The sequence below is a fragment of the Mastigoproctus giganteus genome, chromosome 12 (genome assembly GCF_048544385.1).
Source record: "Mastigoproctus giganteus isolate SK-2022 chromosome 12, ASM4854438v1, whole genome shotgun sequence".
Taxonomy (NCBI): Eukaryota; Metazoa; Arthropoda; class Arachnida; order Uropygi; family Thelyphonidae; genus Mastigoproctus; species Mastigoproctus giganteus.
In genome coordinates, this window is record NC_143586.1 from 86791751 (window position 1) to 86810556 (window position 18806).

General features: G+C 35.6%; 1 protein-coding gene across 1 annotated transcript in view; it reads right to left on the reverse strand.

Moving 5' to 3' along the window:
* The window catches only part of LOC150077248 (uncharacterized), a 39324-nt gene that overhangs the window by 9805 nt on the left and 10713 nt on the right, over positions 1–18806 (reverse strand). Inside the window, exons 3-4 of the mRNA XM_090385828.1 lie at positions 10834–10956; positions 1531–1796 (exon numbers count right to left, since the gene is read on the reverse strand). Of these exons, the coding sequence (XP_090241954.1) occupies positions 1531–1796; positions 10834–10956 (389 nt within the window). The remainder of the gene's footprint in view (positions 1–1530; positions 1797–10833; positions 10957–18806) is intronic.

Below are 18806 nucleotides of genomic sequence, written 5' to 3' on the forward strand. Positions count from 1 at the left end.
AAAACCTGCCAACCCATTTATCAGATCGACAATTTATTACAGTCTTATTACTAACAATGTCTGCAACCAAGGTTTCTAATGTACTCTCTGTAATTCAATTTTCCAAAGAGAAGCAGAAATTGAAATTTTCTTGAAAAGATAAGTTTTTAGTTACAAAAATTTGTAATTAATACTTCTGATGTTATAACAGTAACAATTAATTTAATAAAATTATTGCAGTCATTGCAAACATTAGAAGACAACCTGAGTGAAGAAGTATTGTATTTTTAGTGCTTCTCACCTCAAATTTTTGTTTCCTCTATGTAAAACTAAGTGTTGGGATTTCAGGTTCAGCAGCATCTTCCAGTAGATGTACAGATCAAACCAAGAGCACTCAGGGATGTCTTTCAGCTTACTTTGAGATCTGGACCCTATAGAACTTTTTTTTCTTGAAAGTATTTTCAGCAATTTATATGAAGCTTATGAATGAGACTGTTTAGTACAATGGCAGATATCCTTTATTTACATAATAACATTGACCTCTTTTGAGATATTATCATAGCTTTTACCAGAAATAAGCAAGCTGTATTTATACAAGAGAATATTTTTCTTTATATCATTTTCAAAACATAATGCTGCAAATTTTAGTAAAAAAAAAATAATAATAAACAATATATATATATATATATATATATATATATATATATATATATATTCAAGCTTATTTTAAATTGTCCACAAGTTTTCCCATGATAAGTTCACTGCATAGTTCATTTCAAAAATACAATGAATATTAACCCTTCCTAGCTCACATGGTGTTTAAAGGACACCACTTATTAAAAACTTAATTATTTTTTTAATTTTGGGAATAAAATGAAATCCTCATATATACCACCAATATTCTCTAAATGATGATACAGTTTATTTGATTTATTAAAATTATGAGAGGTTAACTGTTTGATGTCTGGTAGATGCCATGTGTGTATGTGTATGTACAAATACTGCTCATCTAGCAACTGCAATTTATCCCCATTCAGCCACCCTGAAAGGTGTGGTGGGGTATTATATCAGACATGTTATTTGGTTCTTTTTTTTATCCATTGTGTGTACTTTTTCGAAAAAAACTTTTTTTAAAAGGAGGTTTGCCAGACGAAAAGCTGGAAATTGATGGAAGGAGGTATAACAGAAGAACAATGAAAACAAACACTGTTCATGAAAATTCAAAAAAAAAAAATAATAAATAAATAAATAAATAAATAAATATATATATATAAAAATACACACACACTGCATCTGCCAGATGCCATGTGACAGGGTTTTTGATTCATTTAGGGGTGGAACAGGTTAAGGGTTGAGTTATATACTTAAGCACTAAAAAAAAAAAAATATCATTCATTTTTATGCTCTATCAAAGACAAATTCACCTGTCACTGCAAACAAGCACAAGCAACTGTAAACAATTAACAAATATATTACATAGTGAAATTATAACTGTCTTAATTTTTCAACCAGCCATTTTTATTTTCCACAGATATCAATTTTATAATTTACCTGAAATCTTCTTATTTGCCTTCTTCGTTGTATAAAAGCATCCAATTTATCTTGAATTTCTTGGAGCAGATCCTTTAAGTTAAAGTTAATGCAGTATTTCTGAAGCAGAGAATCAATCTGAACAAATAATGGAAGTGTACTTTCAGTGATTCGAGGAGTACTGCTTTCTAAATCAAGAATCATATAGAAAACTTCACCATCGTCTGTCTCAGGAACTTCAAATTCTATTCGTATTTTATTTTCATGAGAAGATATCGCAAATATTCCTATAACATTGGAAGAAATTAATTATATAGTAAAAATTTATTATTTAATAAATAATTTCACTTATTTCAACTTAAAAGTCAAAATGAATTTTCTAAATGCTCATCAAGCTTTTTATTATGGGAAACAATTTCCTTTACAAAGCATTCTTAGCTTTTTTTTCTTTTAAAGATTTTGTGACAACATAGTGGATATGATATCCTGCAACCCATTTGAAATATGGTCTGATGCTTGATTCCCAGTGTAACTAGAGGAATTTTATGGAATGCATCTTTAAATCAGAGCTGTAGTTTCCACCTGGAAATAGGGGATGAAGTGTTTCACTATGGCATGTTATGTATTTAGGAAGGATAGGGAAGATCAGAAGTGGTGGTGGGGTCATGCTTCTTATCAAAAGCATCCTGAGCACAACAAATGCTTTCCCAGATTCAAAAGCAAATGCTAGTAAAGAATTTGTATGGTGCAAGTTAGCTATTAGCAAAGGCATAATGAGAGCGAGGTTAATCTACAGACCAGAAGATTATGATGACAGTAAGTGTGAATGAATTATTATGAATGATTTCAGTTTGCATCTAACTGAATGGAACTCACCATAGGAACAAAATTTTTTAAATCAACTAGATTGTTATTTTTATCAGTATGTCAGGGAAAGTAGTAGGGGCAAGAATATTCTAGACTTGATCATTGCCCATGAATTAGATGACATCATAGGGTTGTCAGTACAGGAACCATTAGCAGAGAGTGATCATAGAGGTCTGAGAAGAGGTAGAAGTTGTTAAAGGCAAATAAATGGGTTTTATTTTCAGGTAAGGAGATTATGACAGCTTAAGGTGCTACATGGCCTCTATCAACTGGGGAATAGTAGTGGCATGTGATGCAATATATCTTTAAAGATATATTATGATATATCTTTAAAGATATAGTTACAGAAGCCTTGAATGTGTATACTATTAAGAAAATACAGCATGGGTAAGGTTCCAAGATGGATAGATAATTAGGTAGCCAGTTTAATAGGGCAGAAAAAGATGGCCTGGAAAAGTTAGAACAATAAAAAGTGCTAAAGCCTAGAAATGATCTGTAACAGTATCACAGAAGACGTTAGGCTATAGAAGGCAGATTATGAGAAATCTGCTGGCTAAGAGAGCAAAGCATGGGGACAAGGAATTTTTCCTTTTATGTGAATATAAAGAAAAGAATCAGATTGGATCCTTGTGTGGGAAAGTTTTAGATAATCCAAATGATGTTGAGGATTAACTGAACAGGTATTTTGCATTAATATTTACCCACAGTGAGGACAAACTGTGCTAGTGAAACTGAAAAGAACAAAATTAGCAAATACTGAAATTTCAAAAGATTATTTATTTATAAAAAAAAAAAAAAAAAAAAAAAAAAAACTTGCACACCTAAAGGTGAGTAAGGTTCTTGGGGTAGATTTCACACAGGACTTGGGACACTATTCTCTTGGATTGGAGAAGTGCCAGTGTATCACTATACATAAAGGATGTTCTAAGAGTGAAATGGGTAACTACTGACAGATTTTTTACTTACCAATGAAGTCAGACTTCATTGGGAAAATCAAGTTTAACAAACCTGCTTAGCTATTTTGACAGAGTCACTCATGAACTGGATGAAGGAAATAATTTTGACATTGTTTACTTGGATTTCAGTAAAGCATTCAGTTTCATATGAAACATTACTGTATAAGCTGGAAAATGTTGAAATTGCAAGGAAAAATCCTTAGATGAATTGCAGGATTCATCTAATTATGGCTGCAAGGCAGGAGACAGAGGGTTGTGATTAATGGTTATTCTTCAAAATTGGAGTAATGTAAGAAGTGAAGTTCCCAAGGATCAGGACTGGGATACTACTTATGATTTTCTTAAGTGACAATGACGAAGGAATAAAGAGCATAATATAAAAATTTACAGATGATATCAAGATTGGTAAGCAGTTTAATAATCAGAGCCAAGCAAAGCTTCTTCAGGACAACTTAGACTTCAGAGACAATAAGAAAAGTGGCAGCCAAATGTTTTAATGCAACAAAATGAAAGATCCTACACTTCAGGAATAGCAACCCCAAAATAACTGATACACTTGGTGGGGATCAACAAACTGAAGACTAGAGGAAGAAAGGGATTTGGAAATTACAATATAGTTAGACATGAAGTTCTCTGAGCAATGTAGACAGCAGCTAAGGAAGGCCCATGGTGTCCTATTGATGGATTTATTGAATATTTGCTTGTAATGATAGGCTTTTACAATCTGCTTGTAAATCCTGTATAAGGCAAATGTAAGACCACACTTGGAATACTGTGTTATGGAGACTGTGCCTTAAAAAAAAAAAAAAGGACAAAAGTTTCTCAAAAGGGTCCAATGACAGGCAAAGCATCTGGTAAGATCAGCAGAAGAGCATCCATATGAAGAAAGACTGGAAACCAGGAAAGCAAGCTTGACTGAGGTGGGTGTATAAGGTATAAGGCTCTGAGAGGTAAAAGTAAAATGAATGAGGACGAAATCACTATTATGTTTCCAGAGCTAGGGGCCATAAATTCAAATTATAGGAGTTTAGACTGGATTGCAGGAAGTTCTTTTAGCCAGCGAGTGATTAATTACTGGAATAAATTACCTCCATGGTTGGTTAAAGCCCACAGCTTGGGGAAATTCAAAAGGTCAGCTGGATAGACACCTATGTGAGAAGGGAGTCAAATAGGTAGTTTATTCTATTTCATTATTTAATTAATTTATTACTATTATTTTATTTTTATTATTATTATTTTTTGTCTGGTACAGCAAAAGCCTAGGACTTACTTGCACCATATGGCCAATATTAATATCAGGTGGAGAAGAATGGATTTCTGCTCCAACATACAATTCATAGAAATAGCAGACATATCTCATGGCTTTAGTTGCTTTACAGCTTATCTCTAAACAACCCAAATGATCTATCAACAGCAGCAGCAGCTCCATCTCATGTCCCTACGCTGCTGCAAATTCTTTGTTCTTCGTCACTATACTACAACCAAATTAATTATAAGCATCTCAACCTAATGAGAGCCATAATGTCCTGTGCTGGATTGCACAGGGCTGTAATTAATCCTCTACATACTCAGCAAGGAAAGAATTAACCCTAGGGTTAATTTTTGTATGTTGTACTTTGATTTATTTTATTTATTTCTTTATTCGACATAGCAAAATTTTTCTATTTTGTTACTTGTCAACTTTGCTGTTTGATACATTACCTGTACTATTTTCTTAAAAACAGATTCATTTACAGATTATAAAATTAGAACGAGGCTGAGCTCATATCTGAACCAACTATAAAGTGCAACCAAATTAAAAATTGTACAAAATTTCAAAATACTGATTTCTTAGAAGTTCTTAGTTTTCTTAGGAGTATTATTAATCACCTAAATACTAAACAGGTCAGAAAATTAACCAAGTCAAAGCATGGGGTTAATTTTTGCTTGTTGTACTTTGATTTTTTTTTTAATATAAATTTTCCCTTTATTCTTATAATAGTACAGTCAGTCCTCGTATAGAACGATAGTTGTGTTCCTAGAAACCTTCGTGCAATGCAAAATCGTGCAATATGAACAGGCCCTATGGGAAAAATGGGGTTATGTGCTGACCACCCAAGATTAAACACACATTTGTAACGAAAACATTACCAAACACAATAAATAATCGTAATAAAATACTTACGTATTTTATTACGACTATTACGTAATAAAATATTGCTACTGCTTTTGCTTCTATCAGAAGCAAACTTGTTTTTTGTTGGATTTTCTATACAAACAGATGACAGCTGTTCCATCTCTTCCAATTCTTTGTGTCTTAATCTAATGGATTTTAATTACACTTTGAGTTGTTCCTGCTATGAAAGTTGTTTTTATTTTCTCTGTATTCTTTGTAATTCTCAGCATTGCCTCATTTAGGCCTGTAGCATGTGCAATATCACATGGTCTTTCATTTCGCTCAAAGCGTTTTACAATTTCATATTTTTTCTCTATCGACAGAGGCGGACTGGCAATAAACCTTACTGGGGAAACTCCGGTGGGCCGGAGGCTGGTGTGATTTTGGCCATAAACTCTAGTATGAGGCCACTACAAATTTTCCCGGGTAAGAATTTTTGACCCAGTCTGTCTCTGTTTATCGATATTGCTTTTCTTTTTCTATCTGAATCTGTAGTGTCTTCACCAGGATGCTTCCTTTTCACACATTAAGTATTTTACCATTTTTTAGGAAATAAGCACAATTACAAAACGAGGAGGCATGATTGCATTAGCATAGGCATATGATGCAAGAAAGCAAGCTTATTCAGCATCAGCCAAAAAAAAAAAAAAAAAAAACACTCCCATTTCACCTCTCCATTCGTTCGAAATACCTGTCCAGTTGAGCTTTAAATTTGTTTAGGCTATCAACTTCAACAACAAGTGATGGAAGTCGGTTCCCCCAACCAACCACCCGCTGGCCAAAGGCAAATTTCCGCACATCTATCCGACATCTGTCCTTCCTCAATTTGAATTTATGCCCTCTGAGGTGATTATTCTGAGCAAGATGAAGAATCCCATTGGCATTGAGCATGCTCAAACCATTCAAAGCCTTATACACCTCTATCAGATCACCTCGCCGGTGCCTAGTCTCCAGACTAATTTGCAAAACTTAAGCCTTTCTTCGTAAGAGCAACCCTTTGTTCCATTCACTAATCTTGTTGCCCTTCTCTGTACCCGTTCCAGCAGCTCTACATCCTTCTTGAAATGAGGCCTCCAGACCTGTATACAGTACTCAAGATGTGGCCTAACCATTGCCTTATACAAGGGAATAATCACCTCCTTATCCCTGCTAGAAAAATTCCTGTATATCATTGACAAGACACCATGAGCTACTCTTGCAGCTCGTCTGCACTGCTCAGAGAACTTCATATCTGCCTGCACAATTACCCCCAGGTCCTTTTCATTCTCCACCACTGTCAGTGTAGTACCGCAGAGTTGATACGTTGCTCTGGGGTTACTGTTTCCCATATGTAGTACTTTACATTTGTCAATGTTAAACTTCATTTGCCACCTCTCAGCCCATTTGTTCAACCTTTCCAGATCCTGTTGCAGTAGCATAGCGTCAGTAGTGTCCTTAACAACCCTGCCAACCTTTGTATCATCTGCAAACTTGGACATTAAACTTGATATCCCATCATCAATATCATTCATAAACACCGAAAACAACAACGGACCCAACACTGAACCCTGAGGAACTCCACTAATAACATTAGTCCACGTTGAGCAGTGTCCATTGATTACCACTCTCTGTCTTCTGCCACTCAACCATCCCCTTATCCATAGCAGCAATTTGCCTCCAATGCCACACTGTTCCAATTTGTGCAGCAGTCTTCCATGTGCAACAGTATCAAAAGCCTTTCTAAGATCCAAATATATAATATCAAAGTTATTCCCTGCATCCAGTTCTTTTGTGACTACATCATAGTATCCAATCAAATTGGTCAGGCAAGACCTGCCCTTAACTAACAAAACCGTGCTGCGTCTGAGCTATAACTGAATTCTTGTCTAGATGATCCTGCAGTGCTTCTTTAACCAGTGCCTCCATTAATTTACCTGGAACAGAAGTTAAACTAACAGGTCCATAATTACTTGTGTCAACCTTTGATCCTCCTTTGTGAATTGGGGTTACATTTGCACATCTCCAGTCTATGGGTACCTCCCCTGAGTCCAAAGAAGCTCTCATAATTATGGCTAGGGGTTTGCTTACTTCCTTTGTTGCCTCCTTTAATATAACTGGATAGATCCCATCCACCCCAGGTGCCTTTTTTATGTTTATCCTCAACAATCTCTCCTCCACTTTCCTCTCAGTTATTACAAAATCATCCAGCTCACTGCCAATGTTTACTTTACCTACATCATTCTCCTTCCTGAATAACTCCTCATGCATGAATGTAGATGCAAAGTACTCGTTTAGATTGTTAGCCACCTGAGCAGGATCCTCAACTGTTGAACCATCAATATCCAGTGGACCAATCTGATTCATCCCTTTCCTTCTCGAGTTTAAATACGTAAAGAACTCTTTTCTGTTTTTCTTTGCATCCTTTGCCAAGGATTTTTCGTAGTCTGCCTTTGCCTGCCTAATCTCCTTTGTGACTTGGTTACAGACCAACTTATATCTACCATAGGCTTCCATGTCACCCATTAATTTGTATGTATCCGATGCATTTTTCTTCTCTGCCACATGTCTCATTAGTTCATCTGACAACCATTTAGGCCTAAACCTTGAACAATATTTCTTAGTTGGTATGTAAAGCCTGGTAGCCTCCAAGATTAGTTCCTTGAATGCTTCCCATTTTGAGTTTGCTGTTGGTAACATCATCAGTTGGTCCCACTGTATAGAATTTAAATACTGTCTCAGACCATCATAGTCGCCTTTACGAAAACAAAAACCCTTCCCTTTACCTCTGATGGTAGTTACCTCCTTGAGTAAATCCCACTTCAACACACTGTGATCATTGCCACCTAGTGGTTCATTTATCTGCAGATTCTTAATGCATGAAGAATCACTACTGATAATCAGATCAAGAGTATTGCTCCCTCTTGTTGCCTCACGAACATGCTGATGTAGAAAACAATCATCCAATAAATTCACAAAAGCCTTGCTAGTGTGCGAGTGACCAACCCACAAATTCCAGTCAATATCTGGGAAATTAAAATCCCCCATTATAAGACTCTCTGATTTACTGGCCCACTCTATTTCCCTGTACAATATCTTATTATACTCATCAGAGTCATTAGGCCTATAGCACACTCCTACTCTCAATTTTGATTTCCCTATGCTTATGTCACACCAAACTGACTCGACACTGCCCTGTCCATCGATGTCGACTGGCTTCACTTCCTTGGACTTTGTGTTTCTTAATTAATAGCATAACCCCTCCTCCCCTGTCTATCCTTTCTATACACATTGTATTCCCCAAATTCCAGTTCCGCATTACTTATATCTGTGTGACACCACGTCTCTGATATCCCAACAATATCTGCCTTTGATGTTTTGAGCAATACCTCAAATTCATCAAATTTATTTACCAAACTCCTAGCATTGGTGTACACGCAGGTATACATGCACCTGTTTCTATTCTTAGCTACCCTAACACAACCCATGTGTTTACTTGTACCGCAATGACTCCCAGCAGTCTCTGAAATATCCTGCATCTTGTTTTTCAGGCTTCTGCTCATTTCAATAGAAGCAGTGCAAGAATCACTTCCACCTCTGCCAGTGGCTACTGTTAATCTATTAGTCCTTGTATCCCCCCCAACTAGCAGTTTTCCGACCCACCTAACACTGCCTCGACAGCATCAGCAAAAATTCTTGCACCCTTTCTATTTAAGTGTATCCCAACCCTGTAGAAGCAATCTCTCCTGTTAACAAGTACAGTCCAGGCTGAAAAAAAATTCTACCCCTTGAGCCTTGCACAATCCCTCCAGGGCCGAATTGATATGCATAAACAAAGCTGTGCACGTGTAGCAACTGAATAAACAACACTGAAGGCAGAGACACTATGAACACCTCACATTTTACTAAAGCACATTTCTGGGGGTTACTACCATAAAACAATAAAAACAGTTTCCAGTTGCGTTTCTGCTAGTGGAATCTGTTATAAACTGGTAGTAAACTATCTAATTGCATTTGTGATAATACCGATAGCTGGTATTGTGTGGGTTTTTAGGCTATTATGGTGAAATGTGTTTCCCCTTCACTGATATAAAAAATATAAATACATTTTCAGAATCTTCTCTTCATTCCTATCGTATTGTGTTCAGTTGGGGTGATTCTGCATTCGACTGCCATTTCTTGTAAACACAAAGGTGAATTATGCATAAGCGAATTCAGTTCCTGTTATATATGATATCGTTCCTCTATTTATAAATCGTGTATGATCGAATTCGTGTAGTGTAAACACGTGTTATACGAGGACTGACTGTATTCACAGGTTTGGTGGACAAACTAATGCCAGCCGATTCATTTGTATGAGATCACACAAAAATGTAAAATAAGGAATTCAGTGAGACAGAGTTTGAAAAGCCTGCTGCAGAGAGGAAATGTAGGTTTTAATGTGTCCAAAATTAGCATTAGCAGAGGCATATGACTCTACCAATGTATTTGCCAGTATTTATATGCAAATACAAGAAATGAGAATAGAAATTCGAATTAACATTTAAGTTGTTCAATATGTCCTAAGAACAGTGACTGAAAAGTCCAAAAAACAAAATGTAATGCATGCTCATAATTATGCTTACAAAAAACACTGCCAATAATAAGTTTAATTGTCTTTTAATACAATATACACTGTAGGTTGGGTAGGTTGGTAATTATACTCTGACCCAAGAGCACAATAGGTTCTGCAATCAGCTTGTTAATAATATTCTGAAACTTAAAAGAAGGGCATATAACACTTGGAAAGGTCCAAGTTCAAATACCATCAATGATTAGAATTTTTTTAACGGTTGTAGTAGCAGCTGTAGCTGCTACTACAACCGTTAAAAAAAATCCTATGTCACTGCCTGAGACAGTCGTAACTATAGTTACGACTGTCTCAGGCAGTGACATAGGATTCGCCAAAGATATTCTAGGTTTGTTATTCTGCAGATACAAAGTGGCCCACAAACATACTTTCTATAAACTCTCCCTCTATTAGAGTAGATCAGTGGTCTTCAAACTTTCAACTTCTACGGAACCCTTGTCAATTCTGATTAAGGGTCCCTGTAATACGTAATTTATATAGAAAACAAATAGCCCTTTAAAATTATGTTGTGAAAATTTTTGTTGTTACAATATGTTCAATTTTTTTTTTCTCAAGTGCAAGTGCTATTTTAATAAATTTAAATAATATAATTATGAAAAATAAATAAATAAATTATAATTTTTGCGAAACTTCAGAAAATGTCTTGTGGAACCCAGTTTGAATATCACTGGAGTAGATGAACACTTGAAATATACTAATATCAAAAACAGTTTGCTAATTGAAAAAACCAAAAAACTCACTTTCCAGCTTAAAGCCATTTATAATCATCTGCATTCTGGCTGCCGCATCATGGTTATTCATATCCAGTATATCAGATGTCTGTGGTGCTGCCTGAGTTTCTTTAAGAGACTCCTGTGAAGAAACTATTTTATATTGCTTAAAGATATAAAAACAAAATCCACACTATTCATTTAAACTCTAATGAACTAAAAAGGTTTTATGCAATCTGGAAATTATTTGATTAAAACAACAAAAGAGATCACTGCTATGTACTTTTTTTTTTTTAATCTAGTAATTGTGTTTCTCAAAAAAAAGTGGCAGGTGAAAGATAATTGCTAAGTAAAAAAAAGTTACAAGCATTTTTTTAAATTTGCCAAACGCCTAATTTCATATACTCTGGTTACTTGCATGAACAATATATAATTTGGTTGATGTGTGGACTTGCTATATAAGGTGTCACAATGCTTTATAGGATATGTTGGGAGTGCCCACCATTCGGTGCTAAACAGGCTCAAATATAATTACATTTTCAGTGAAATGGGGAAGCATGTCCTGGGGAAAGTTGACAGGTAATTCTGTGAGTATCTCTCCAAACACAGGTTTTACTGTTTGTAGTGCATAGGTGTGTGTGTGTGTTTGGAATACCCATCCCAATATTTCAATAATGAACCTCTCAAACATTTCCAGATATAGCCAGGTGCTAACTGTTTCTGTCAGAAAAAAAAAAAGGACCAGTGATCCCAGCAATACAATATGGAATACCATATAGAGACATGCACAGAATGCACCATAACAGAAACTTCATATTGCATGTGGGTTTTCTGTTGCCAAAATTCTTATGTTTTGACTGTTGACAGATCCACTGAAGTGGAACTACTCTTCATCTATTAAGATTTGCAATCTAAGGTTTCTTCTAATTGCTGTGTGTTGCTGGAACCACTTACAGTACACAATGTGCGTTATTTTGAAACACACATTCACATATTGAAATTCTTTCAATATGTGAATAATGCAAACCCTGAATGGACAAATCTTCACTCTTTACAGTAAAATCTCATTAATACAAACTCTCTTTATACAAATTACTTGTTTATATGAAGCACGTACCATTCCCCTGCAAAAGGATAGGTTCTTCTATGTAATATATTCTTTTATTACAAAATTCAGTTGATATGTATTACAAAGTTCTTTTTCACCCCATGAGAAATAAATATTGTCATTTTGTATGTTTAATACAAATCTTGGCAAAGCTGTCCAATTATTGCCTCTGGCCACCCGGCTCCCTGCTCCCTACTTCCCGAAGGATGGCACTCACTTGTTAGAAATTAGTTTTGTGTAAACAAAAACAGTTTAAAGTGCCCTCTAAAAAACATCTTTCTGAAGGATGAGTTGTTAAATTAACAAAAGAATAAAAAGTTTTTCTAAGTTGTTTACATACATTCCCTCGCTCTCTCTCCATGGGAATAAGGTCAGTTGCAATTGTTACCCCAGTTCAAAGAGACTTTTGCTACCATATACAGCAATCTATTTTTCTATTTTTTGTGCCATTTTATCTGAGCAGATGTCTTTTTTTGGAACTTGTCTTTAAATTAATTTAAAATTTCTTTATATTAAATCTTATCTAAATGTTATGGCGACAAAATGTAAATGGAGGGAATTAAGCCTAGAAAATTAAACTAAAGTTTTACAAGAGGCTGAGAGAATGGAAAGAAGCAAAACGGACATTGCAAAGGAAAACCATCCCTTTACCTACAATACTGAAAAATCGAAAAAGGCTTGAAGTGCATGACACTGGAGCAGCGATGAAAAACAGGAAACAAATTTGTGGTGCAAAACAAGAGGAGCTTCAAACAAAAAAAAAAAAAAAAAACTTTTCAAGTGGTACCAACAAATGCGTGCATCTAATTTGCCAATATTAGGTCTGATTTTGCAAGAAAAGGCAAATTATCTAGCTCAGCAACATGTAATTAGCAACTTCAATTGCACCAGTGGATGGCTGCAAAGATTTAAAGACAGGAATAACTTGGTTTTGCAAAATGTTTGGGGCGAGTCTGGATTATTGGACAAAGAAAAGTCTGAGAACTGGTTGTGTTCTGTATGGTCCATTCTTGAAAAATATGAAGTTAAGGATACTTTTAACCTTGACGAGACAGGTTAATTTTATAATTTGCTGTTTGAGGAGAGCCTTATGGTAAAAAATTAAGTAAACAAAGGCTCACTGTTTTGTGCTGCAATTCAGATGGCAGTACAAAACTACACCCACTTGTGATTGGTAAGTTTTCCAAGCCAAGATGTTTTAAAGAAGTTACAAACTTTCCTGTTATTATGAGGCCAATAGAAGTGTTGGCTTACAGTCAAAAATTTTCAGTCTTGGTTATCAAAAGTGGACAGAAGAATGACTTCAAAAAAAAAAAGGAACATTTTGATGATTCTAGATCGCTGTATAGCACATTCTGCTGAGACACTTAAGCTGACAAATATACGGTTGTTGTTTTTACCTCCCAATACCACCAGTTTTATGCAGCCACTGGATCAAAGCATTATTTATAAACTCAAGAGAACATATGGGGCCCACCTGATAAGGTACTTGGTCTGCAACATAGGATGGAACAATTTGCAACCAAATTGGAATGTCTTGGATGCTATCTGTAATCTTGTTATTGCATCAAGTGTAATATGTGGTCTAGATTTATCATTTATTGGCATATTAATTTGGCTTTATTTGTCCTATATCTAATATTTTAAAATTTATACATATTTCCCTACCATGTATCTTCATTCCCTTCTGTCCTTGTTATTTATCTGTTTCTTCACTCTTCTGCTTTTTTTATTTTATATAGCTTGGCAAAAATATAAATATATTAATGGAATAAAGAGCTTCCTCTCAAAATAAAAATAAGTCTTATGTGAGTTCTGAACAGCATAATTAACCTTCATAAAAATAAGTAATTTTATATATATATATATATATATATATATATATACACACACACACACACACACACACACCATAGCATATTATTTAATTATTTTTTTTCTGGTAAATTTTATAAAGTATAAAACTTTTATTTAAAACAGAAAGTATTATTACATTGTTATTTAAATATTTGCTTTGTTTCTTTTGTATTATTACTATTATTTTTTGATACTTTTGTCTCTAATTATCATATTTTGAATGAAAAATCATCAGATGTGATATTTAATTTTGTAATTATTTTTGATGTTATATAACAAGATAATGTTACTTTCTGTCTTATTTTTCTCTTTTATGTGTGTGTGTTTGGGGGGGGGGGGAGAAATCAGTCTAAATCACCTGTATTCCTAAAGCAGTTTATTAAACTGAAATTTTGATAAATAAAACCATTTCATATTATTTGGAAAATGTCTGGATTTTCAGGAATTTTTAAAGAGTATGTCTCAAGTTCTAGAAAGTGTGAAATATTTCTCATGAAATATTTTTAATCAATTCACATATGGTGGACTTAATTGGCAAATCATGTGCTTTGAAATAATGTCTATATTCCTGTCTAATTTCTGCAAAGAAATTGAATTTGAAATATCCCTCCACAATAAAGCATCTTTGTTGCAAGGTTAATGCATGGTTTTATCATGAAGCAAATGGAGTTACTACACTAGTGACTTTACATACACATGTGTACGCTTGACATTTGTTGTTAAGCCTCAAATCTACACCTCAACCAAATTATGTTGTTCCCATAAGTATAACCAGATATATAATTATATAGGTTTATGACTTTAGAAATATTCTATCTAAGCCTTAAAGACAACATGGCAAACTGGAGAAAAAAAAAAAATAGGGCATACAAAGCACAAAAACAATGTTATAAAAATATTGTATTTGAGCATATAACAATCTGTGTTCTTTGAAGGGATTACAAAGCAAAATCAGTTTAAAAATCAGGTAGAATTTTTTTCAGCCTGGACTGTACTTGTTAACAGGAGAGATTGCTTCTACAGGGATGGGATACACTTAAATAGAAAGGGTGCAAGAATATTTGCTGATGCTATCGAGGCAGTGTTAGGTGGGTCGGAAAACTGCTAGCTTGGGGGGGAGACAAAGACCAATAGATTGACAGTAGCCACTGGCAGAGGTGAAAGAGATTCTTGCACTGCTTCTATTAGAATGAGCAGAAGCCTGAAAAACAAGATGCATGATATTTCAGAGACTGCTGGGAGCATTTCGGTACAAGTAAACACATGGGTTGTGTTAGAGTAGCTAAGAATAGAAACAGGTGCAGGTATACTTGCGTGTACACCAATGCTAGGAGTTTAGTAAATAAATTTGATGAATTTGAGGTATTGCTCAAAACATCAAAGGCAGATATTGTTGGGATATCAGAGACGTGGTGTCACATAGATATAAGGGATGCAGAACTGGAATTTGGGGAGTACAACGTCTACAGAAAGGATAGACAGGATAGGAAGGGGGGGGGAGGGGTTATGCTATTAGTTAAGAAACACATAAAAACCAAGGAAGTGAAGCCAGTCGACATCGCTGAACAGTGCAGTGTTGAGTCGGTTTTGTGTGACATAAGCATTGGGAGATCAAAATTGAGAGTAGGAGTGTGCTATAGGCCTAATGACTCTGATGAGTATAATAAGAAACTGTACAGGGAAATAGAGTGGGCCAGTAAATCAGACAGTCTTATAATGGGAGATTTTAATTTCCCAGATATTGACTGGAATTTGGGGGCTGGTCACTCACACACTAGCAGGGCTTTTGTGGATTTATTGGATGATTGTTTTCTACATCAGCATGTTCGGGAGGCAACTAGAGGGAGTAATACTCTTGATTTGATTATCAGCAGTGATTCTTCATGCATTAAGAATCTGCAGATAAATGAACCACTAGGTGGCAGTGATCACAGTGTGCTGAAGTGGGATTTACTCAAAGAGGTAACTACCATTAGGGGTAAAGGGAAGGGTTATTGCTTCCGTAAAGGCGACTACGATGGACTGAGACAGTATTTAAATTCTATACAGTGGGACCAACTGATGATGTTACCAACAGCAAATTCAAAATGGGAAGCATTCAAAGAACTTATCTTGGAAGCTACTAGGCTTTACATACCAACTAAGAAATATTGTTCAAGGTTTAGGCCAAAATGGATGTCAGATTAACTAATGAGGCATATGGCAGAAAAGAAAAAATGCATGGGATACTTACAAATTAACACATGACACAGAAGCCTATGATAGATACAAGTTGATATGCAACCAAGTTACAAAGGAGGTTAGGCAGGCGAAGGCAGATTACGAGAAATCCTTGGCAAGGGATGCAAAGAAAAACAGCAAAGAGTTCTTTACTTATGTAAACTCTAGAAGGAAGGGGATGAATCAGATTGGTCCACTTGATATTGATGGGTCAACTGTTGATGATCCTGCTCAGGTAGCTAACAAACTAAATGAATATTTTGCATCGACATTCACACATGAGGAGTTATTCAGCGAGGGGAATGCCAGAGGTGTATTCAACTCTAGCAGTAAGCTACAGAATCTTGAAATAACTGGGAGTAAAGTGGAGGAGAAATTGTTGAAGTTAAACATAAGAAAAGCACCTGGGGTGGATGGGATCTATCCAGTTATATTAAAGGAGGCAGCAAAGGAAGTAAGCAAACCCTTAGCCATAATTATGAGAGCTTCCTTGGACTCAGGGGAGGTACCCATAGACTGGAAATGTGCAAATGTGACCCCAATTCACAAAGGAGGATCAAAGGCTGACACAAGTAATTATAGACCTGTGAGCTTAACTTCTGTTCCAGGAAAATTAATGGAGGCACTGGTTAAAGAAGCACTGCAGGATCATTTAGACAAGACTTCAGTTATAGCTCGGACACAGCATGGCTTTGTTAAGGGGAAGTCTTGTCTGACCAATTTGATTGGATACTATGATGCAGTCACAAAAGAACTGGATGCAGGGAATAGCTTTGATATTATATACTTCTTGGATCTTAGAAAGGCTTTTGATACTGTTGCACATGGAAGACTGCTACACAAATTGGAGCAGCGTGACATTGGAGGCAAATTGCTGCTATGGATAAAGGGGTGGGTGAGGGGGAGAAGACAGAGAGTGGTAATCAATGGACACTGCTCATCGTGGACTAATGTTATTAGTGGAGTCCCTCAGGGCTCAGTGTTGGGTCCATTATTGTTTTCTGTATTTATAAATGATATTGATATTGTTGATGGTATATCAAGCTTAATGTCCAAGTTTGCAGACGATACAAAGGTTGGCAGGGTTGTCAAGGACACTACTGACACTATGCTGCTGCAACAGGATCTGGAAAGGTTGAGCAGATGGGCTGAGAGGTGGCAAATGAAGTTTAACATTACATTTGTCAAAGTACTACACATGGGAAACAGCAACCCCAGAGCAACGTATCAACTCTGTGTTACTACACTGACAGTGGTAGAGAATGAAAGGGACTTGGAGGTGGTTGTGCAGGCAGATATGAAGTTCTCTGAGCAGTGCAGATGGGCTGCAAGAGTAGCTCATGGAGTATTGTCAACGATATACAGAAATTTTTCCAGCAGGGATAAGGAGGTGATTATTCCCTTGTATAAGGCAATGGTCAGGCCACACCTAGAGTACTGTATACAGGTCTGGAGGCCTCATTTCAAGAAGGATGTAGAGCTGCTGGAACGAGTACAGAGAAGGGCAACAAGATTAGTGAATGGAACAAAGGGGTGCTCTTACGAAGAAAGGCTTAAGTTTTGCAAATTAGTGTCTGGAGACTAGGCACCAGCGAGGTGATCTGATAGAGGTGTATAAAGCCTTGAATGGTTTGAGCATGCTCAATGCTGATGGGATTCTTCCTCTAGCTCAGAATAATCACCTGAGAGGGCATAAATTCAAATTTAGGAAAGACAGATGTAGGATAGACGTGCGGAAATTTGCCTTTAGCCAGCGGGTGGTTGGTTGGTGGAACAGACTTCCATCCCTTGTAGTGGAGGTTGATAGCCTAAATAAGTTTAAGGCTCAGCTGGACAGGTATTTTGAACGAAAAGAGGGGTGAAGTGGTTTTTTTTTTTTTTTTTGGCTGATGCTGCATAAGCTTGCTTTCTTGCATCAAATGCCTCTACTAATGCTAATGCTAAAAATGGGGGGGGAGGGGAAGAAGCACTTCACACTACATTAGAGTCCTGCATCAGGTTGGATTTTCAGTGATTCTGCATTTCACAGATTAGATGTTGTTCCAATTTATGAATGCAAATAATTTAATACTATCATACCAAAATTCAAAAAAAATTTTTTTTCCTAAGTAACATTACTCACTAAATATCAAGTGAGTGTTGCATTTTTATTCTGTAAGTTGTCCATTCACTTAAAAGTTACAATTAGTTTTAATCTCCCCCCCCCTCCGTTACCAACATTAGACAACCTTTTTCTGAATTACCTCTGATTACAATGTTATTATTAATGTATAGTGCATTAGTATCTAAGTCATTATTGCACTTCTGATATTATGAGGTTTGCACTCAGTACTGCAAAATTAGAAATTATACAGACACTAAAAATTATATCTTTCAAGTATGCTGAAAGAAGTACATCATTAAGTTTCCTAAAAATTGCAGCTTCAAAAGCATATTAAAAAACTCATTAGGTTTGCATTCATCATGGGAAATTCAAAATTACCGTATGATTTAACGCCTATTACTGTATAATTTAAGGTCATACATACAAAATAGTCCGCATTTAATTTTTTATAAAATTATTTTTACAAAGTGTATATTTATAACGAGACTTCTTTGAGGTAATAAAGATAAATATGGATATAAAGCTTTGATTTATAGTGCATAGGCAACTTAAGCCCTGAAGTGCCAAGTTAAGGATATAAAATTGCAAGTTATATTAAAATATGAGAGCATATATATACAGGGTGCCTCAAAAATACACGGCATAACTTCAGGAATGAGTTCCTCATATGTAGACAATAAAAATATTTTATATCAACATAGTTCTGGAAATGCT